The sequence below is a fragment of the Lathamus discolor genome, chromosome 13 (assembly GCF_037157495.1).
Source record: "Lathamus discolor isolate bLatDis1 chromosome 13, bLatDis1.hap1, whole genome shotgun sequence".
In the NCBI taxonomy this organism is placed as follows: Eukaryota; Metazoa; Chordata; class Aves; order Psittaciformes; family Psittacidae; genus Lathamus; species Lathamus discolor.
In genome coordinates, this window is record NC_088896.1 from 11,591,432 (window position 1) to 11,614,084 (window position 22,653).

Consider the following 22,653-nt stretch of genomic DNA (forward strand, 5'->3'; position numbering starts at 1 on the left):
TATTAAGCTTTAATATTGCGACCTTTACGATGCAAGAGAGAATTCCTGAGCCTCTGTAACTGTCCAAGGGAGGCTTTGTGCTCTTGGACAAGCAATGAAAGGTTAGAGCAGCATCTCTGCAGCAGCCAGGGCCGTGTTCCCATTAACCTATTGCTACAGGTGACACTTGGTTCACTCCTCTACAGAACTTCCCCTGTTTGCCTGCGGAATGACAGGCATCCTCAGACAAGAGCCCAAGGCACCGAGGTGCACACAGCGCCTGGCTCCTCACCCCGCTCCCTGACACTGCGTTAGAAGGATGAAACCCAATTACTGCTCACTTAGTGCAAAACCTTCCCCTTTTAGTGTGTCCCCACGACAGGCTGGCAACAGCGAGCGAGGCTGCGGATGTTCAAGGTCCCTCCCAATCCCTCTCTCTATGAGGGGTTTGGCTGCCAAGACCTGACACGGTTCGGCCGTACCAAGAGAGCAAGACCTGACGTGAGAGATCTCGTCACAAGGCACCCAGGCACCCATCTGGGGAGCGCCATCCGCAGCAGCAAGAAACAGAAGAAGGGAGAGAAGGTGGCGGCAGCCGTGTGTGATCCTCCTGGGATGGCCTCGGGAAGGGGCTGCCCGTGAGCAGGGATCACAGAATCACAAAATCCCAAGGGTTGGAAGGGACCTCAAAAGATCATCTAGTCCAACCCCCCTGCAAGAGCAGGGTAACCTACAGTACATCACACAGGAACTTGTCCAGGCGGGCCTTGAATATCTCCAGTGTAGGAGACTCCACAACCCCCCTGGGCAACCTGTTCCAGTGCTCTGTCACTCTTACAGTAAAGAAGTTCTTCCTGATGTTAACGTGGAACTTCCTATGCTCCAGTTTACACCCATTGCCCCTTGTCCTATCACTGGATATCACTGAAAAAAGCCTAGCTCCATCACCCTGACACCTACCCTTTACATATTTGTAAACATTGATGAGGTCACCCCTCAGTCTCCTCTTTTGCAAGCTAAAGAGACCCAGCTCCCTCAGCCTCTCCTCATAAGGGAGATGTTCCACTCCCTTAATCATCTTTGTGGCTCTGCGCTGGACTCCTTCAAGCAATTCCCTATCCTTCTTGAACAGAGGGGCCCAGAACTGGAACTGGGATGGACAGACAGGACCTACCTGGGATGTTGTGGATGGTGATAGCGAGGATCATGAGCATAATCCGCCTCCAGCTGCTGCTGCTGGCTGAGGGGGCCCCATCCCTGGCCACAGGGAACGCTGGGGGGGTGTCCGGCAGGGTGGCCCCTGCACCCTTCCTCCTCTGGTAGGGTTCCCCGTTCTCACCTTTGTCTGCAGGGATAGAAAGACAGGTCAGAAGAGAGGGGGACAGAGCAGGGCACCTCCCGCCTCCCCTCCCACAGGGAAAGAGCAGGGAGAAGGACTAACACTGACCAAAGCAGGGCTGAAAGTGCTTGTGTTGTCCCCTTCATTCCAGGGTAGAGGTTTCCCCCCCAGGCAAACTGCAGAGCCCATGGGCTAGGGAGTCCCTGAGTCAAAGCACAAGCTCATCTTCTGCCTCCTCTTCCTCCTGTGGGGACCCACACGGCTCCCCAGCATCACCCATCCTTGCAAAGTCCTAGTGTGGTGGGGACAAGCGCTGGGGATGGTGGCTGATGAGGATGATGAGCAGCAGGACCCATGGTAAGTCCATTGCCCCCCGCCCCAGCCCCAAACTTTGCAGGTCTGCAGTTCCACCGCCATCACCAGTACAGGAAAGCCCCATAACACTGCATTTTGACCTCACCCCAGGCACAAAACGAGTGCATTGAGCTGTATTTAGTGACTGTTCCGCCACCGAAAGATTTGCCACTGCCATTTGCTAAGACATCACCAGATAACTCCAGGCTCTCCCAGACCTCTGCTCCCAGCAGGACCATTACCATCAGCTTTACTTCAATCAGTTATCTAAAACCATGCCACTACAACCTCAGACCCAATTAGGGCTGCGAACAAGCACCAGGCAGCACCATAATAAAGCCCACGCACACTGAGACCTTCAGCATGAAAAGGTGAAGGGATGCCAAGACAGGAGGAGCACAAATTCCTCCACCCCGCACAGCTATGGCTCAGTATTAAAGACTTGACATTTAGACAATCTAATTCTCTCCCCTTGGATTTACAGAATTCTCTCTGCTGTCCTTTGACCCACGCTCTCCCTGTTTTTGTTCACAGACACAGCGCAAGGAGCTATGTGAAGCTGCTTTGATGGAATTCCAATTGCTTCCCCTGCTATTTGGAGGCAGGATGGTACCCGGCCACCACATCACGCACCACACAGCATGTGTTTCAGCACCAATTAAGAACCTTGGGATAAGAGGGCTCATGCAGATTGACACAAGAGGTCACCTTGGGAAAGCAACACTGCACCTGGCCATCTGCAACACAAACACGGGCACCCAAAGGCATCCCAAAACGGTCCTCAGCAATGCAGAAAGCACACACACCAATTTAATATCGCTTGGTAGCAAAAAAACAGCTCAAAGACTAAAACCCCATTCGACAGCAGTGGGAGCAGGCACCTCCTGCCACTTCCCATGCACAGGAGCATCCCTGGATGGTGTCACCAGGGCTGCAAACCACAGCGCTCATGCTTCCCCCGACAAGGCTACCGCACAGCAAGATGCTGCTCTGCTAAATAGTGTCATTAGCCATATGGAGCCAGCCACTTTGTCCCCGAATCCCAGCCCAGTCAATAACACACAGTCACATTTGATGGCAGAGCTCCCTTCCAGCTCATGGGGCCAAAGATAAATATGGTTTTAAGCAACAGCAAGGCCAATTAGATGCAGCGGAGCAGCTTGTCCAATTCACTGCAGGAACATTGGCGTGCCTTGGCTGGCAAAGGGGCAGCAAAGGCTAAAGCCACTTAGAGATGACATCCAGACCACCGCGTTACTTTAACTGCTTGGCACACATCCCCCTGGTCCCACAGACAGAGTCATCCTCAGCTGACGCTGACCCACAGGGCTGCACCCAATGCTGCCGCAGCCCCATCACCGCAGGGTGATGTGAGGATGCAGAAAGGTGCAGGAATCCCCCTCTGCCATTGAGGGCTTCCCAGGGAGGAGGAAAAATACCATGAAAACCATTTTGAGAAGAGCACTTACATTCAAGTGACGAAACACCAGCGCTTCTCCCTTTATAGAGAGCAACGAGTGTTCAATAGAAGCGGAGTGACCTCAACGCAAGCGCAAACTCTTGAAATGGTTTCTTTGCGAGGCACAAATGCAGGGCGGGTGCTGGAAGTGCAGGTTTGGGGGCTCTGGGGAAGCTCTGCAGCTTGCAGACTTCGGGGGAACGCAGAACGTGAGATCAGGGGTTTGGTTTTCCTTCAATCAGGCCAGAAAAGCTGCTGCTGACAGCGCAGCAGCACCTCCACCGCGCTCTCATCGCTCGCAGCACCAGCTGAGAACAGTGGCACTGACACCAGGCAGGGTGCTCCATCACTGTTTAATTCTCACCAGCCTCACAGTGAAGTCCTTCCTCGTACCTAATCCAAATTCACTCTGCCAATTTGAAGCCATTCCCCCTTGTCCTGCCACTACGTGCCCTTGTAAAAAGGAAACCCGGATGTCTCGGTTGTATCCCCACGGTTTAGGCAGAACGAGCCAAAGAACCCAACCCCTCCCAAGCTGCTTTTCGCTTGGCACTGACAGAACTGATCAACCAAATGGCAGCAGCGTTTCCAAAAACCTGACTTTCTGGCTCTGAACAAAACAACTCTGCCTCGACATCTGCTCTGCTCGCAGAGCCGCGCGTTTGTCCCACCCCTGTGATGCTCCCATCTCCCTTTCCACTATTTCTTATGCCCTATTCCCAGGGGATCACAGGGATTGTGGCAGGCATAATGCTCACCGTCCCTTCAGGACACACATGGAGCCTTCAGGAAGGGGAGAGCTGCTCCAGCTCCAGCTCAACCCAGCCGTCCAAACCACTCACGATGCACTCATGCACGTTAACCCCTAGTGCTCTGAGCTGATGGTTTACTGGGCTTTTCATTGCCTCATCCCAATTGTACTTCCTCCTCATTTCCCTTCTCCCTGGGTTTGATAGGTTCGCTCTGGGTCTGCACCGTACCCCAGGACTCCTGCAGCAAGGCACAGCAAGGCTTTTGCTGGTGTTTAACCAAAGCAAAGCCTTCCCAGCTCCCTGCTCCAGGTTTCGATCTCAGCTCCCCCAACTCCTGTCTGTAGGTGAATTTTGGCTGAGAAAAAGCCTGCCCTACTGAATGCGCAGCCACCAGCATGGGAGAAAGCCCCAGAAAGGAGCTCCAAGCACCACAGAGGGGCCCAGCTGCACTTTGGGGCCACCCATGCCTGCAGATACCAGATACCTGAGAGCATCAGACAGGAGCATCCACACTCCCCACATGCTCATAAGCATCCTCCACGAAGGAGTACAGCAAGGGATGCAATGGCCGACGTTCATCTCATGTCTGTAACAGGGGAAGCTTCAGTTTACCCCATTCTGATGAAAATTACCCCCCTCTCCCCATTATCAGATTACCAGAAAAGATCCATCCCATGGCTCTCATGAACAAAAGGCAATGCTCAGACCAGTTCCCCTGCTTAACACGAGCCTGCCACCCACAAAGGTATCACCCAGCCCCACCACACTCCTACCACTTCTCTTAGATCCCTTTTTTGTTAATTATTACTATATTTTACCTACAAGTAGTCTGCTTCCTACTCCTGACAAAACTGCTGATGCACATTAGACATTTTACAAGCAGATCTGAAGCACCTTCAAGGACAGCGGTGACAAAGGATGGGGGGATGATGCCACAGCGCTCTGCAAATGTGGGAAATAAAGAGGATACACGCAGCTTTCCCCAGGGAAGTGCCACGGGTGGTGTGCCTGGGCAATCTGAACACCAAATTGCCTCTCCTACAGATCATCAGTGCATTAGCAAGAGGATAAAGGCAGCAAGACCAAACCGAGGGAGACAACCCCAGCATCATTTTCCCAGTAGTGTCACACCTAACAGCGAGACTACAAAGCGCACACGGGTCAAGCAATGGGGTTTACTGCCGACTGGCGCTGGAAACGATTGAAAATCGAGTTAAAAAAGGGATAATGACAGTGGAGGGGTGGTCCCGGCACAGCACCGGACACGGCATGGGAGGGGATGCGTGCGGCTGTCACACAAAGCACAGCACCCAGAGTGCTCCCAGCCCGAAACGCTGCATCTCACCCAGGCTAAGGGGAACAAAACAATAATTACAGCAAAACACGGATTTGGCTGGAAGTCAGGAAAGCCTCAATAGCAAATTGGAGTAGTGATAAGAGGAGAACAAGGGAGGGGGCTTTTAAAGAATAGCTGACACAATCAGACGAGGGTGCTCGCGAGAACGCTGCCAAGACAATTATGTGGCAAATAATTATCTGCACCACATACATTATTTTAAGTCTTGTTCACAGAAAGTGCTCCATACATTCTACTCCATTTATCATTATTGGATTTCTTCGCAAAGCTGCAGGGCAAAGATTCTGCCAAAAGTTTAATTACATATGTGCAGCCTGCTGCATTTTTCATATCCTCTGCAGCCAGCACTGGAAGAAGATAAATGGCTTTGAGTATGGCTCAAACTGCTGGTGAAACATAAAAACCAACTGGCTCCTTATCAGCATGTGAAATGGCTTTTTATTTCTGATTATTTCTTAATGAAAACTGTTTGCATTAGCCGTGAGCTCAGCTTTACTGCGCTCGCAAGCGGTACACAAACAGACGAACACGCTATTTACCCTGGGCTCAAAGAAACCCTCATTACTGCACGGCTTCAGCTCCCAAATTCAAACCAAAGCCTATGGAGCTCTCTAGCTTTTCACATCTGCTTTAGAGCCCTTCTCCTTCTCTCCAGTTAGGCCTGGCTTTAGCCCTGCCTCTCCTCCTACAGCTCTCAAATGCTTGAAATTGAATGTGCTCAACCAGGCTGCTGATCAGGGCTGGGGCTCTTCAAATCCCTGTTGGAGAAGTGCGTGAGGAGCCCATGCAACCCCTTTTAGGTGGCCTAAGAGCCACTTTAGGCTCGACTTGGCTCCAAACCTCCCCCTCCAGCCCAGTCCCATGGCACTGGGGAGCTCCAGCATGCTGTAGGAGCTGGTACCCTGTGGCGAGCACACTTTCTCCTGGGCAGCGTCCCAGCATCTCCTTTCCCCGTTCCAGAGCATACACACTCATGGCAATCTGGATCCGCCCTTAAGATGCTGGAAAAAGCAAGCTCCAAAAATCCTCCTTCATCTTTTCCCCATTGATTTCCCCATCAAATTCTTGCAATAGGACTTTGCCTCACTGAGGAGGGACCTGGAGCTGAAAGCAGCTGAGGGAGGGACCTCCGGGCTCTCAGAGCAACACAAATCCCTTACTATGGGCTCCATAAATCTTTCCTTCAGCTTAAACTGACAAGGGATGAATTAGCACCCTCATCTGTAAACCTTTGTCAGCTCCCGTCTCTAAAGTGTGGGAGAAGGGAGGCAGAGATGGATGCGCAAAACACGTGTTAAAATCCATGATGAACTGCTGCTCGCCGGCTATTTGTAATATTGTTTGGTGTTGATGCACACGGGAACAAGGCAAAGGAAGAAAAGCATCAAATACTCTTATTTCTAAAGGCCCCACTCAGCAACGTCTCTATCTCTCACCTGTTCCTATGATATCCATTATAACTGCACCCACAGGGAACAGCAAAGCATCGGGATGGAGCAGGGAAGCAGCAACCACACGCAGAGCCAGCGGCCGGCCCGGCTCCAGCAAAGCTGCTGCCAAGTTCCCTTCGCTCCTCGGAGCCCCACACCACTCAGCACACTCCTCACTGCCAGCACCTGCTTGCGTGCAGCTGGAAATGTGCTTTACGCATTATTGCTGCTCGAGTAAAAGCTGAGCAAGCCGGTGTGAGCCTTTATCTGCGGATGGGGTAGGGAAGAAGGAAGGATTTGCTACAGAAAACAATAACTCGAGTCACTGCCATCCTGTCCCGAGGTACAGAACATAATTGCACGTTAAATCGTCCCCCCTCGTGGCTGAGATAAAGCTACTCAGAATACGTCTAAGATTCCCAAAGGCTCGATAGTCAATCCCAGCCTCTGACAGAAAGGCTCTCCTCCACTGCAGGTGTGATGCTATTAACATCTTCACTCTACAAACCCATGCCCTGCTCCGCTCGTCTCCATAAGCCCTCAATGCTCCATTAACTCTAAGCAGATGTAACAAACGCTCCGTGGCAGTTGGGTTTCATCCCTGTCAGCACACAGGTCCCAGCAGCACTCCTGGTCTGCAAATTCCACCCTGGACCCCATCTCTTGCTGGAACACCACAGGCATCGCTGCTCATTCAGTGCCACCAGCCAGAGCCAGGACCACCCCACTAATGAGCATCCCTCCTTCACCTGAAGGCTGCAGTAGGGCAGGCAGCCCCATTCCCCAGCTCACCGCTTTACAGACCATTCCCTTCTCCCCAACCTCTCGTTTTCCATCATTTTTTGACTATAAGGAAACCCCAGAAGAAAAACTGCATCAAAACAAACAGCCTTCAGGAAGTGGAGCCAGACACATGCACGCTCCCAGCAGGAACCATGCATTGCAATGCAGCACAGCAACAGCTCTGCCTTCTGAGAACATCACCGTTATCTCTCTTCATAATCTCCATTCTTTAAAGGCTCATTTCAAGGATTAATGGCACCACTTGAGTCTGAAACCATCAATCCCCTGAGTGCCCAACCCATAGTGCAGACAAGCAACCGAAGTTATTCCTTGCACACATAGAGAGAGATGGGAGCTCATCATAGAATGGTTTGGTTTGGAAGGGACCTTAAAGCTCATCCAGCTCCAATCCCTGCCACAGGCAGGGCCACCTTTCACTAGAGCAGCTTGCTCCAAGCCCCATCCAGCCTGGCCTGGTCCTAAACTCCTCCACATCCCTCCTTTTGCCACTGTGGCAGGAATTCCAGGGAGCACAAAAGGGCCTCGATGCTAAAAAGCAGATGGGTGTTAGCGAGCATCTGCTCCCCGCTGCCGTGCAGGCACGCTGCTCTTACCCAGCACCTCCATAAGAGGTTTAATTACTGCAGGTAATTAAGCACAGCACCTCTGGTGGGATAACTGCTATCCCCTCCACAGACAGGTACGGGGAGAGGCAGCGAGTGCCACAGGCTCGGAGCTGGGCAAAGGGAAGCAGGCAGGAATCCCGGGTTGCACTCATCAGCTCTGATCAGCTCTGACAGCACAGATCACGTCGGAGCTGGAAATAAAACCACCAAGGGAAAAGGTTCTTTTTTTTAAGGAATGAGTCCCCAAAGCGGGGGGAATCCAGCTGCTGGAATGTGTGCACACACAGAGAACAAAGCTGCCGGGAAAGGAGCTCCTTGGACTTGCCCAACTATGGGCAAAATAAGGATTTACTTTTAAAAATAGCGATTTATTTACTGCTAGAAGAGCACGTAAGTGGCCAGGCCCCGGGTGTCCGAGCACAGCCCAGTGCCATTGATCCCACCCCGGGGTGCTGGTGGCAGGGAGGGAAGCAGGACACCCGTGCCACCCATTTGCACGCTATGGTGACTGCAGCCCCAGCCTGCTGGCACGAGCTCACCCCACAGCCCCCCGTACGTAACAAATTCATTTTCCAACGTTTCTGGCAGATACAAGAGGTCCCTGCATCTGCTCAGGCTTTCAGCAAGGAAGATAAATAGAGTGTCATGACTCACTGTCTATTAGGCGCCTTCATTTATCCGAGTGTGCACAGGAGCTTTCATAAAAGGGTGTTTAATTCAGCATGACTGACTACCACTTGCTCTCAGACACACGATTATTGCTGGGATCTGTCTGAAGTTTGGAGCCAGGAGGACGCGGGAGCGCGCCAGCCTGACCCGTGGGTCCCCCTTCTGCCCCAAAGAGAGCATCAGCTACCAAGCGAGGGGAGCCTGATGCCCAAAGCCCAGCTCAAACAGCACACCAATAACAACCTGGCCTGAAAAGAGACCCAGCACATCTTCAGCACTCCCCCACTGCTCCCTTGGGACCCAGGGCACCTCCTTGCGATGGCCCCAGCAATTGCTCCAGAGCATCCTTGCTGGTCCTGCATCACTTGTCTCCCTTCTCAGCCTCCCCCCACTTTCAAGCACCACCTTTGTCCCCCTAAACCTTGATCCTAATTCATGAACTTCTCCCCTGCTGCTCCAGTGATCCATCGAGTACCACACGAAATCACTGCTCCAGCCCTCTGTGTGCCATCATCTAATCCCAGCAGCCCAAGAAACCGGGTAATTCCTGGGATTTACCAGGAATGTAGCAGGACATTTCCCTGGGAAAGCTCACATCATTACAAAGAGCTGCCAGCGTGCGTTTGGGTGCACTTTTGTATAGGAAAATGAATCCTTAACGCAGCTCAAAGGGAAAAGCGCTGGAGGAATGAGATGAAAGAAAGGAACAGCACGCGTTGTCCAGAGTTGGCCCAGACAAACCAGCCCTCTGGAAATCTCATCTGGATCCATTAAACCAGAACCCTATTCCTCCGGATCCACAAGGATTCATTCTCAAACACGCAGCTCCCTGATCACAGCAACATCAATGCCAGGGCAGCCTCTTCCATGGGGATGAGGAGGATGACAACCGCGACAGAGGTGACGGGACACAAGCCAAGCACACGGTGGGAAGCCACAGTAACCACAAGGCCACGGTGGTGCTCCTCGAGCGGCACAGATTGCTTCCTGGCAGCAGGAATGCCAACCCCCCCCTGCTTCACGTCTGCCATGTTTAAAGATTAATTTCTTGGGCAAGAGCGACAGCGCGATGCTCAACGTAATTACATGCACCAGGTCCTCTTAAGCACACTAATTCACACCAACTTCCAAGATCTCGTTACAGAGCTCCCAGTAGATGAAGTGCGTTGCTGAATCATTTTCTGCTGGAATCTTACACATCCGAGTTAATTTAATCATTTCGTTTCAGAGGGCTGAGCTATGTTCGGCTCTCGGATCCTTGGCAGGCGACAGCTTCTGATCCGAGGGAGATCAGAGGCAGCGAATCTCGGCAGGAAGAACAAGACCAGACCACAATCTCATTACAACCTTAGAAAGAAAACAGGGATTTTGATGGGGAGCTATTAAGGGACCAGGCAGCTCTCCTGCACTGGAAGGATGGGGCCCACAGCCCCAAGGCAGCCCCAGTGCAGTGGTCGTGAGCACGGGCTCAGCGCTGTCACTGCACGGTCCCACCAACATCCCAGCACATCAGGAGCACATCTGCAACCAACCAACCCTGCCTCCAGGCCAGGGGTGCTCTGGCATCATCCTCACTTCGCACACACCTGCGTATCATAGGGTCATGGGATGGTTTGGGTGGAAAGGGACCTTAAAGCTCATCCAGTTCCAACCCCCTCCCACAGGCACAGTAAGGAGAGATTCCCAAGCAGCACCTAAACCTGGGGGTGCAGAGACCAGCTGCAGCCTCTGGAATGGGCCATGCCCTTCCCACCAGTGACCCACAGCCGGTGATGCTTCCCCAGCACACACCAGCTCCTCACAAGCCGGTTCCTAGAGAGAGTTTCCCAATCCAGGTTGAATCTGCTGTTCAGCAGCTTCACATCTGCTCTGGAACAGGGACTCATCTGGGATTCCCATCCTTATCCCCCACAAAGCACAGCCTGGAGGGAGGGGAAGGCACCGATCCCACTGGATGAGTCACTGCCCCTGACGGGGAGACCCAACGCAAGGGAAAAGGGGCTATTCTCAGAGTCTGAAAAGTAAAATGAATCAATAATTGCTTTCTGCGGAAAATAAAAGTGCTCTTTTGTTCTCAACCCTCCAACGTACAAAATCAATCCCAGCTCCCCCCCAAAGGGACAAGCAGATTGGATTCCTGCCTGCTCTCCTGGCAAAGCCTCACCATCAGGCTGCTTCCAGGGGCACAATCCATCATCCCACACTCGCCGTTCCGGCGTGTGATATCCCGATGGTATCGCACACGCAAACTACCCCCTTGATCCACAGAAACTAATTCCACCCCTACAGCAGTGCTTGTGCAAACAAAGCAGGTTTCAAACCCGTCTGTTGCAGCAAGGGAAGGAAACGGACAGAAGAGCAGGAGATGCCTTCCCACGTTAAGGAAAGGATCCCAGGCTTTTCCTTCTGTCTGACAGCACTTTGTAGCCTACTACTAAACGCTTCAATTCTCCTGTTTTGGGTAGTCTTGGGGGTAAAATCAGCAAAGCAAATCCAGGGCTCAACCTGCAGCATTACTTTGTGAAAGGGAGGATTCAGCCTCAGCCTCAGCAGCAACAAGAGCCTTTGCTCAGGGTCTGGGCTTTTTTCCTTCCATAAATTGCGATATATGGATCCGGGATGATTGTCTCAGGAATGAAAACTCCTGTCTTGAGCAGAAACACGCTGCTCCTCACTGCAGCCGGTGGGGATGCAGCAGAGAGGATGCTCCTGGCCCTCAACATTTAGGAGATCCACAGGACCCCGTGGCCTGGGGGCTGCCTTTGGCTGGGCAGAGACCTGGATCTGGGGGAAGGCAGCAAATACCTCTCAAGAATCAACGTCAAGGAGCTGGGTTCCTTTTTTCTCCTTTGAATCCGAAGCCAATCGATCTCTCTCAGCCCAGGGTGGGATGACTCAGCCGCAGAACGGCGCTAAGCTCTCCTCCCTCGGGAATTCAGCTGGGAAGCACACACATACACGGAAAAAATACCCATTTCTTACATTTTCTGCTAGTATTCCAAGAAAGGATTATTTCACACATCCTTTATCTGCCTTTTCAATGGAAAGCCACAGCACTGAGCCTCCCAGACACTCCTGCTTTCAGTTGAAGGCATTTCCAACCCGTACACAGCGAGACTCTGATGTCTACGACACAGAGACACTGTCCTGGGGCCACTCCTGCTTTCCCCAAGGACCAACCCCCGAACCAAACCAGCAAAACCCTGACCAAATGCAGGAAGCGATGGATGCTTCACAGGGCTCTGGTACCCAGCAATGAGGCTCCTTCCACGGGCAGGGACCCCTTCCACTGGAGCAGCTTGCTCCAAGCCCCTGCGTCCAACCTGGCCTTGAGCACTGCCAGGGATGGGGCAGCCACAGCTTCTCTGGGCACCCTGTGCCAGCGCCTCAGCACCCTCACAGGGAAGAGCTTCTGCCTAAGAGCTCATCTCAATCAGCCACTTCTCCAGGCTTCGGGAATGCTGCTGAGCTCCCCTTGGAAAACAGTGCGCAACTCCAAAGCCCCTACTAACTGCATTCCCTGGGATGGGATACCAGGGCACAGCCCCATCTGCACACTGGAGAAAGACTCCTGGGTGGAAAAAGCCTAACAAATACTTTCCTGCTTATTTTGAGGCTGAACATTGCTTATGGATGCTGTGAAATCCCATCACCTGCTTGCAAGGAAGCACCACGCCATGGCCAGAGCCCCTTGTACAAAGAGGACAGCCACGACTGGTAGGAAAACAAATAAATAAGCAAGCACTACTTGATGCAATTGGGAATTCAGTGCTATTTCATACTGACTTTAAGGCGGTTCGCACCATCTGCTGCCACAGATACATCTCGGGGCTTTGAAGAGAATCAATCTCAGCTTTGCTTCCTCTCTCCAGATGCCCCTGAGGCCAGAGTTCTCATTGAGCAGCATGTACCACGGGGGGCATCACCCGCTCAGCTCGCACCGGGAGGGCAAAACTAGGGCCTGGGGCAAGTACTCTGCTGCTAGGTAGAGACACACAGATGGCAGCGAATATGCTTGAGCTTTAGGACTTGCAGATAACCCAGTTTAGAAAATAGAGACTTAGTTTAAGCTTATAACAAATACAGATGAGACAGCGCCAGGTCTTTATAAAGGAAAAACAAAGGCCTTGTTTGTGGAGCTCCCAAGAAGCCAAGGGCCAAACCCAGCTGCTGCCTCGGCTGCAATGGTTCACAACCAGCAGTGGGTCCTGCCCCGCTGCCTTTGGTCCCCCCCCAGCCCATCCCAGGCAATGGGGATGCTGGGGGAGCACGTTCCCCATCACACCTCCTTCGCAGGCAGCTGCCAGGCTTGGCTCCTGCTCCAGGTGCTGGGGCTGTTCCAGTCCCACCAACCCTCCTGCTTCCACCGCCTACGAGGAGAATAAGGGAGGAAAAGCACAATCTGAGCTCTCTGCTCATACGCTGCAGTTATTCTGCATCCAAACCCAGATGAAGTAACTCCCTATGCAGCCTCCAAATGGGAGGACAGCACCGCTTCACTGCTTCCCTGGATCCCACTCCAGAGCCAGGAGCAGCCTATTTCTGTGCTGAGTAGCAAGGCAAGGCAAAAACAACCACGAGCCCAACAATAACCCACCCAGCCAGGCTGAACGCTGTTTGCCTCTGTATTGGGATAAAATAAAGCCTCATTTACAACAGCCCACCGAGAGGGACGTTATGTGATGGACAGGATGTCTAAGCAGCTAACCCATTACATGGGCACAGCTTGAAACCAAAAGTCATTTCAGTTCAGTGGTGCCTGTGTGAAAGGCAGAAAGCTATGCCCTAATTGGGGTTATTTATCCAGCAGCTCTCCCAGCAGCCGCACAGACCGGGATCACTGGTGTGTAGACAAGCCCTGGCCTGTGTGAGGGTCTCCCACATCTCCCATGCTTGCATCCCCCTCCCCACATCCCCCAGCATCCCAGCCCCACATCCCCCTCCCTGCCTCCCAGTCACAAAGCACATTTCAACCAAGTCCCCTGGGCATCGCTGGGTGGATTTGGGATGCAGCAGGCAGCAGCAGGCAGATTGGAGGCAGGGGACGCAGCTGCTTCCAAGCTATTCTCCCTTTCAAGGAAGCAGGCAGATGAAGGGGGGGATGTTCTGCAGTTCGTGTTCCCTTCTCAGGAACAGCACCAGCAGGAGCTCCCTCTCTTTAAATCCTGAAAAGTTCCTATTAAATAGAGCCATTGGAAAACTCCAGGCACTGACAAAGCTTCAATCACAGCTTCTGCCTTATTAGGCAGCAGGGACGCAGAGCGAGGCAGGAGCTGCAGGAGCGCAGCCCTCATTACCTCTGCCTCTTGCAGAGCTTCCTCCTTCCAGTATGTAAAATCCCTCTGTTACCACACAGCATCTCCTGCTCCAACCCTGGGTACCACCTCTCCTGACAGGCTGGCCTGGGGGGCCCCAGCAGCTTGAACCCACAGTCACCAGCGTTGGGAGCGATGGAGCAGATCCTGGTGCCCCTGGGTCATGGATGGGGAGGCCCTAATTCCTTCCTGCATCAGACACTCCATGGCTCAACATCACCATCCCACATGGCTGTGGGCAGGATCCATCCTCCTGTATCCCCAGGGATTGGGGCAGAGCAGGTACCCACTGGCTCAGTACCACCGCCAGGTACAGGGACCCCGGGAAGGTGCTGTGGAGCATCACCAGCTATTTGCCATTTCACATCACACTGTATCCCTGCTGCCAAGCTGTCCTCTCAGGAGCCTGTTGGATGCACTGAAAACACCATGGAAAGTACCATTAGTGTTGGAGCCACGCAGGAGGTGATGCTGCACCACAGCAGCTCCCGGTTCCAGGTAACCCAGCCAACAGCAGAGATTCATTCAAAGCATTACCCATGCCCTTCAGATGACCACTTCTTGGTGCGTCTCTCATCATCTCTGCTCAGGGACCAGCTCCATCCCATGGCATCCACCCAGCACCCACCACCACACTGGTTTAAAGAGTAATTAGAGTGTAAACCCACCAGCCCCACCGATTTAAAGAGCAATTAGAGTGTAAAGAGGGCTTTTATCCGCACAATCAATACTCGTATCTGGGAAAGCTTCCTGGTGGGAGGTAGAATATAAACCATCGATTTTTAGTGAAAAGGCATATTCCATCATCCTGTGCCATATACCATGTGGAAAAGGATAAAAGAGAGGCCCGGACATGAACGTGTCTCAGGACACAGTGAACTGGAATACAAAATGTGTTGCAATTGAAATCAGATGGGAAAGAAATCAAAAGCACAAATCACATCCGAACCGTGATTAGGGAGAGAACCTGCTGCCTTCAGAAGGAAAAAAGCCTCCTCCAGCAGCAGCGGTGCAGGAAACCTCACCAAGAGCTCCAGCCCCAACCCACCACCTCCGAATCACACACATGACCAAAGCCTTCATTTACCCAGCTCTCCAGAGCCCAGGCTGAGCATCACAGATGCCTTTGAGCACCTGAAGAGTGGGCACTGCCAAACTTCTACCACCTCTGAGCAGCTGCGGAACCATTGGTGTAAGACAGAAAACTCTGCACAAGAGTTTCATGGTTTTAGGTGATAAAATACAGTTTATGGTGCTCCCCCGTGCCCCTCATAGCTGCAGCTTTGCTGAGGAGGTCTGTGCTTGCTCAGAGGTGGCTCAAAGCAGAAGCAGAGTTGGGATGCTCCCAGCACGCCCCAAGCACCACCAGGCACCAGTTTAAAACCCCAAAGCGGCCAGGCTGTTACCCAAATAGATCCCCATCTGTCTCCATAACGTGGTCAAGCTGCTCTGAACAGACACACTAGAGCTGAGGACCACTTCATTACCCCCTCCCCAGCTCCATCTGGGGACTCTCCAAGCCCTGGCCCATCCATCACAAACACCTTTCCTCTCTTGAAGCCACGGTCAATGCCCAAAGCCACAGCTGGGCTACAGCTTTTTACACACTTCATTATCCTTCAAACACTTGTTTCAGTTTGAATGTGGGGAATAGCCCTGGTTTTATTTTTTAATGGAGTTTATTCCCTTTCCTTCAAAGCAGTGACAACGGCCTTCCTCTGCTTCATGGTACATGCCCTGGCATTGCTCCTCAGCTAATACTGCTGTCATAATGCAGAGTGACTGCTAGAGCTCCAGATTTTCATTTCACTCCTCCAAAACATCCTCAGGGTGACTAAAACTGATTCCCATCCCCATTCAACTAAAGAACCATAGCTAGGAAATAAATGAATTACTGTGCTTATTGAATGAAGCCAGAACAACCTCCACTCTGGAGGCAATGATACTGATTGTTAGTTCAGTTTAATAAACCTTGAAATTTAAGGCTTTGCTGAACGCAGCTGCACCGGGCTGGTGTTTCTCCCAAGTTTCACTTGTGCTAACCCCCTTCCAGCCTGGAGCTGGGCTCGGACAGGATTTCAAGCCTCCAGCCAGCTCCAAGCCACAGGACAAGCACACCGAGACATGGGTTTGATGCAACGCAGGTCACCGGAGATGCTCCATTAAAGCAGATGTTTTAATGCCCTATTACCTCGCTACGTCAGGAACGTTACTTCTAGAGGACTAACTACCCTTGCACACACGTGTGCACACACTCGCGTGACCCCTGCCCCATGGCTCCGAGCACAGGAGCGCATCCACAGGCTGAGGATGGAAATGAGCCCCTGAGGAACCCATTTTATACAGCTGCAGAATTAAAAAGACTTAACAGATTGTCAGGTGTAGCCAGGAAATTAAAGCTCCTTGATAATATTGCAGCGAGTTAACGAAGCTCAATTGGGGAAATGACTCCCCTGATTAATGGCCCAAGCAGCACCGAAAGCCTCCCGGCAGCTTCCCCGCTTACTGATAGACCTGATTTCAGAGCGTGGGTCCCAACCAGCACGTCACTCAACAGACTTTAATAAGCCTCATCATAGATTAACAAAATACCCTGAAATAAAAGGAGCTCAGAGCGGAGCAGCCAGTGCATGTACCTTGATGCTACCTGCATCCCTGTTCCCCAGCATCCATGGGTGATGGCTGAGAAGTCCCCCCAAAGAGCTGGTCCTCCTGCACCAGCAGGCATGAAGACACTGCTCATCTGCCACCAAGCACTTCAGATGAGGAACCTTACAGCCACCCAGCCCTCTTTGCTTGCTAACTTCACAGGCAAGAGACCCGACCAGACCCTACAGCAAACAGCAGAGCAGGAAAACCACATCCTCGTGCGGTTAAATCTGTGCCTGTCTTGATTCAAGCAGGATTAAGAGGCTTACAGGAAAAGCCACCTCAAAGACCAAAGCTCTTCCAGCACGAGGCATTGCTGCACAGCGCATCCTCCACCGCAGCGCCTGCAGGGCACAACCTGATCCTCCAACACCACCACCACCACTGGTGTACACCAAACCCACTGCAAGCTGTTGGCCTCTTCCACCCACAGCAGCTCCCTTGGAAAGCTGAAATGCCACCCACAGGTCCCCCTGAAGGGACATCTTGAAACGACAGGAATGGAAATGAAGCTGTAACTCCTCTGGAGCTCTAACAGTTGAATTAAAGAGAGAAGCCTGTGGCTAAGCCCTTCTGGTGTTTCTTTCAGGAGGACACACTGGATGAAGCCCAGGAAAGACAGACATGTTAATGAGAAGCCATGAAAGAGAACACTCGCAGGAAGCAGACCGCGATGCCAAGAGCACATTTCAGATGTCATCTGCAGAGGGGACATTGTCTCCTCTGGGCACAGCGCTGCTCCCTGTCCAAGTGGTCGTGAAAGCAGCAAGTGTGGAGGCAGCTCCTGCCTCTGCAGGCAGATAAAGCAGCAGTTCCCTTTGCCAGCAGCTCTCACGCTCGTCACAGCACTGTTCAACCAAGAACAAAGCGAAGGACAAAGGAACCAAATGTGCCAGGCTTATTCCAAGGGGGCATTCCTCAAGCGCCCTCGACCATTGTCAGCCTTCCAGCCCAAAGCTTCTCTTTGAAGGGTCTGACAGCCCTGCTTTGAAAGTCACTCCCAACTCGAACTCAGGAGCTCTCCTCCTCTTCAAAGGGCAGCTGCACTCTTTGTAGACCCACTGCTAACTCGAGTACCTTGAAATCAGACCCAGCCAAGGCACTTGGAAGTTGTTTTGCTGGTGCTGCTGCAGCCTGGTTCTCCTCCTCCTCCTCCCTATTAGCAATCATGTAAGCACCACGACGTGTGAAAACAGGCTCTGCTCCCCCAGCAAGGTGGAAATGAGCAATGGAAAACAGATGGGATACACAACACACAGATCCCCATCTCAAGAGCCCTGGGAGATGGAGAAGGTCAGCACTGCCACAGCATGGGTCACACTAAGGCAGGGCTCTCTCCTGGTGGGTCAGGCTGACGTTTCCTGAGGGATCACACTGTTCAGAGTATGAAATCTTCATGACTTACACCCATTGGAACCTGCTGAACTGGGTGGGTTATTTACTGCAGGCTGTGTAAGTAAGTGTAGGAGGGCAGCAGAGTCCTGCAAAGACAACCAGGATAATTCTTGGAAAGCAGAAGAAAGAAACATCTACTCCCAGTGACAACACCACCAAGAGGAAAGGAGAAGAAACCACCAGGCTCCACTGAGCCCTGTAAAGTCAAAACGGCTCCTCCAAGGAGTAAAGCTGTGATCAGAATAAGGGGGGTACAGCCCTACCTGCGAACAAGGGATTTCATCAGCTGATGAGCTGATGAACATCACACACATCAGCTGACGTGCTCCAGTTTTATTTATTCCCGAAGCTCTGTGTATATAAATCCCCATTTAGTCATGACTATAAAACCCAAGCATAGAACCCAGCCTGACAAGATGGTCAATAACCATTTGAAACACTCCAGAAAGGGGCACTAGAATGTTTTCAATCAATACAGCCATTGCCAGAGGTGTTCATCATTGAGGCTGGCTATTAAAACTCAAAATGAATTGGTGTCTTTTGAAAGCAGCAGTTTTCTGGACCAAGCATGTTGTGAACGTGTCAATGTTACAACAAATACAGTTGGAACCATCTAAACCTGGTGAACACCCCATTTTGCAGAAGCAGCCTCTTGTTACAGGAGGTGCAACGACTTAATGAACCTTTTGGATGCACACGCAAGGCTCCAGCTGAACTTCCCTCATGAATCATGATGGGTTTCATGGCTGGAGAGGTTTTATACATCATCCCTCCTTCACAGCATCTGCTTCTGCCCAGGGAAGGAGGGAACAAGGAGAAAATTCATAGGGCAAGCATCAGCAAACCACTCATGCTCTTACGATGGGAGCTGGCCATTCCTATGGAACTTTTCCTTTGGCACAGTGGGTCAGAAACGGATCAGGGCAGCCTGAAAAGCTGGGACAAAGCTGGACTTTCTGGAAGCAGCCAATATACCAGCAATAACAGGGCAAAAAGTGAATTTCCTGGCTGCAGGAACACAACCAGAGACAGAAGCAAACCATATGCAGCATCAGTACCAATCCTACAGCCCAGCTCACACCCTCTCTTTGTACCCGTCCCTAAGGGGTTTGGTTTCTTCTTATCTCGCCAGCTCCCTTTCTCCCTTTCATCAGGGGTTTACTACAGGACTCGAACTGCCTGGGCACTGATGAAAGAGATGCTACGTGAGCAGGGTCTGCTTCTCCCTGCGTGCAGTCTGCTCCAGCAGCCCTGGTGCACGGTAACTGCCTTGGAAGGGGAACATAAAGCAAAAATGGGGGAAAAATTATGACAGCCTCTGGAAGGAGGTAGAAAATTAGAGCAGAGCCTGGGTGGTGCTGCTGAGATGGGCCCAGCAGGTCCTGGGGAGTGCAGCAGGAGTCCCCAACCCACCACCTCCTGCTCCAGGGCTTACCCAGCCAAAACACTCCCTAAACCTCAGCAGCTGATTTGATGAAGCAGCTCAAATTGAAGGGAAAAAATACTAATTGAATACAATGAGCTTCCTCTACAGTGCCCCCAAACCCCAGGGCTCGCTTAAGTAACAAAAGAAATGAAATTTCCTTTCTTAAGGACACTACTTCAAACGCCAGTATCTTTTTCCAATTAGTAAATCCATCTGGATTTACTTACAGAACATCCATGCAGGAATGCCAGGGTACCACTTCCTAAATCACGGCCCACCAAAAGTCAATCAAGTCATTAAAGCAAGCCCTGATTCCCTCTAACAAAGTTAGGGAGTTAAGAGCATCGGCAGCACAATGTCAGAAGCTAATCACATCCCCTCGGCACAGACATCCGTGTGTCTGGGATGGACAACGAGCGAGCAGAGATGCTGCTGGTTAACCAGGTACTTCAATAGACATTTATTTGCTCTTTGGGTCAGCAGCCAGCTCAGATTCTACTGCTTTTAACTCCCCAAGACCAGAACTGTGCTGATCACTGTGGATGCTCCCAGTTGGGTACCAAAATGATGCTTGGTACTTTACAGCCACGTTGCTGTGCGCCCCTCTGCCCTGGCACACCTAGAAAGCATCTCCTTGAATACAAGATCTCCCACCTGCAGTAGAGGGGTGAGGATGTTAAAGAGAGTGGAGGAGGCTGCTGGGGAACATCACTGCCCTCCCACTCCGCTCCATAATCTGATTTGGAGCGACGTGAATCACTTGGCACCGGGACACGATAAAGAATCAACATGCCTCGCTGTTCAATACACAGCTCCTGGGAGCGTGAGTCACAGCTCAGGTTTCAAGGTGGGATGTTGAATGTAAATCCTTTCTGAGAACTACCCAAGAACACCACGCACGTAGCTATGATCTAAGGGGTCAAACCTGGCCTCCCAGTCCCACAGCCTGCGGTGACCCTGACAAAGCCATTTCCACTGGGTTTAGCGCCTCAGGCTCCAGGAGGATGAGCTGCTCCAAGCCACGGGCCACAGTGGGAGGTTTAGGGAGCAGGAGAAGCCACCAGGTCCCTCCATAGCATGAGAGAGGGCTTCATCTGCACGCAGAGGAATGAACAAACCCTCCTTAGCTTTATCCCAACCTGCTCCAAGGGAGGCAGAGAAACACAGATTACATCCCTTGCCTACTCAGACATATTAGAGACAAGGCTGGATTCTCTTTCGTTTGTAGTAATTAAAGCCTAGTGATTATCCCACTTGTCAAATACCAAGTCTAGACACAGCCTTTTCACTGCAATTCATACCAAATCCACCCATGCTCCATTTCACGTGGATACACGTGCCTTACACGAGGCAGCCAGCTACTATTGCCATGTCCTCCATCTCCTTTTCCACAGGTCTAAAAGGAATCTCCTCCCTTGCTTAGTGCGGCTACATGGATCCCACCACACATGTGACCACCTCATCATTTCTGCCCCCAGCCTCTCCTATAGCCACGTTAAATCAGCGCTGACACCCCAGACACGCAGGGCCCTGGGGAGATGCACGTTTTCACACTCCCAGCCGTCTCCATCCCAGCTCCTCACCACCATCCCCAGACAATGCAGCGCGCTCCGGGAGGTTTCTTTCTTTTTCACAGCTTTAGTGGGTTTAAAACATAGAGATGCGAGGGAAGGGTCAATGATTCAGCTGTGATTAAGTCTGAAACATTCCACTTACTACCCATTAGACTTTGCAAACACCGCTTTGTTCCCAGAGCGTTCCCCAGAGCACAGCCAAGCAGCACCAGCGCTGGGGCAAGCTGCTTTCTTGGAAGGCTTTGAGGTGTCTTGTGAAAACACCCAGTTCATTGCAGTAAGCAACAAAACAATAGCAAGAAGCAATAAAAGAATCTCGGTATTGTGGATCCTTAATAGCGCTGCCCCAGAGAGAGGGAAAACAACCAAGTGTGATGGAGATTCCCTATTCTCAAAACCATTTGCACTGCTGCTGTTTGCAGCTAAGAGCAGATGAAAACAAAGCGCAGCAGCTGACGGCCCTGACAAGGGCAGGGCTGCCTGCTGCTGAGGTTGGTCTGGAAGAACAAAATTGAACTGTACCTGGGATGGAAAGTTTCCGCCTTACAAAACCACCACAAACCTTACACCAGCCTTAGGGCCTGCAGGGCTGGAGCAGCCTTCGAGCTTGCACTTGCCCCAGGAGCTAAAAGACTCCAAGGATGCAGAGCCCACTGAGTAAAGCACAAAACTTCCTTCCATCCCACTGGAAAAATCCAAGCTGGTATTTAAACTCCTTTAATTTAAACAATTTAAAACCCATGGATTTGGAACACTTTATGAAACGTGCAATTAAGCAACGTGGTTAAATTACAGCCTGATTTAAGAGCGTAGCAAAAAGAAGGATCAGTTCTTCATCTTGATCTGCTCCCAGCTGTACTCAAGATACTGTAAACCACTATTTCACTTTCCAACCAAGATAAAGCACCAGGATTAATTCACTCAATTACATTTGTCTGCTGAAAAGCTACTGCTAAACAAGAGGAAAAGAAAGTTGTGGTGCCTCAGAGGATGTATCCTCACGCAGTCAGGATGGCCACCACCGCCCCACATACACACCCAGGAGCCGGGGGAGCCTGATGAGGCTCCATCACTTTGACTAAGAAGTTCCCTCTTTAAAGACCTGTTTCAGGAGGGAACGGCTGCCAACGAGACAATTTCTTCCACACTTCAGCAGCTACAATTCCATTAACCTCCAAAACAAGGAGTGACAGCCCGAATGCCAGCCCGAGCCTGTAATTAGGGAGGGCTGCCAAGGGTCACTGTCATGGGGCACCTTCAGCGTGGTGTAATTTGGCAAGGGCAGGGCTAGCACTGGCTGCACCCACCATGGAAATCAACTTCTCTCAAGCTAAGCTGATGATTTCATTTCCCCAGTGGATGAGATATCCAATTATCAATAATTCATGGGCACAGACAGACGTGCAAGTGGTTTTGAGAACTGAAGGAGAAACAGAACTAATGATTCTTGGAACTGGAGCCAGCAGGGAGACAGATGCAGAGAGGGAAGAGAAGATGCACTCCGCACGCACATGTCAGACCCAATCTAATTTCAATCACATACGTG

At 51.6% G+C, this 22,653-nt stretch overlaps 1 protein-coding gene across 2 annotated transcripts in view; it reads right to left on the bottom strand.

Annotated features, from left to right (window-relative positions):
* Positions 1 to 22,653, bottom strand: part of SLC39A11 (solute carrier family 39 member 11) — a 77,136-nt gene that overhangs the window by 31,660 nt on the left and 22,823 nt on the right. For both annotated transcript variants that reach the window (XM_065693813.1, XM_065693812.1), the window contains exon 6: positions 1,154 to 1,324. In XM_065693813.1, coding sequence (XP_065549885.1) covers positions 1,154 to 1,324 — 171 coding nt within the window. The remainder of the gene's footprint in view (positions 1 to 1,153; positions 1,325 to 22,653) is intronic.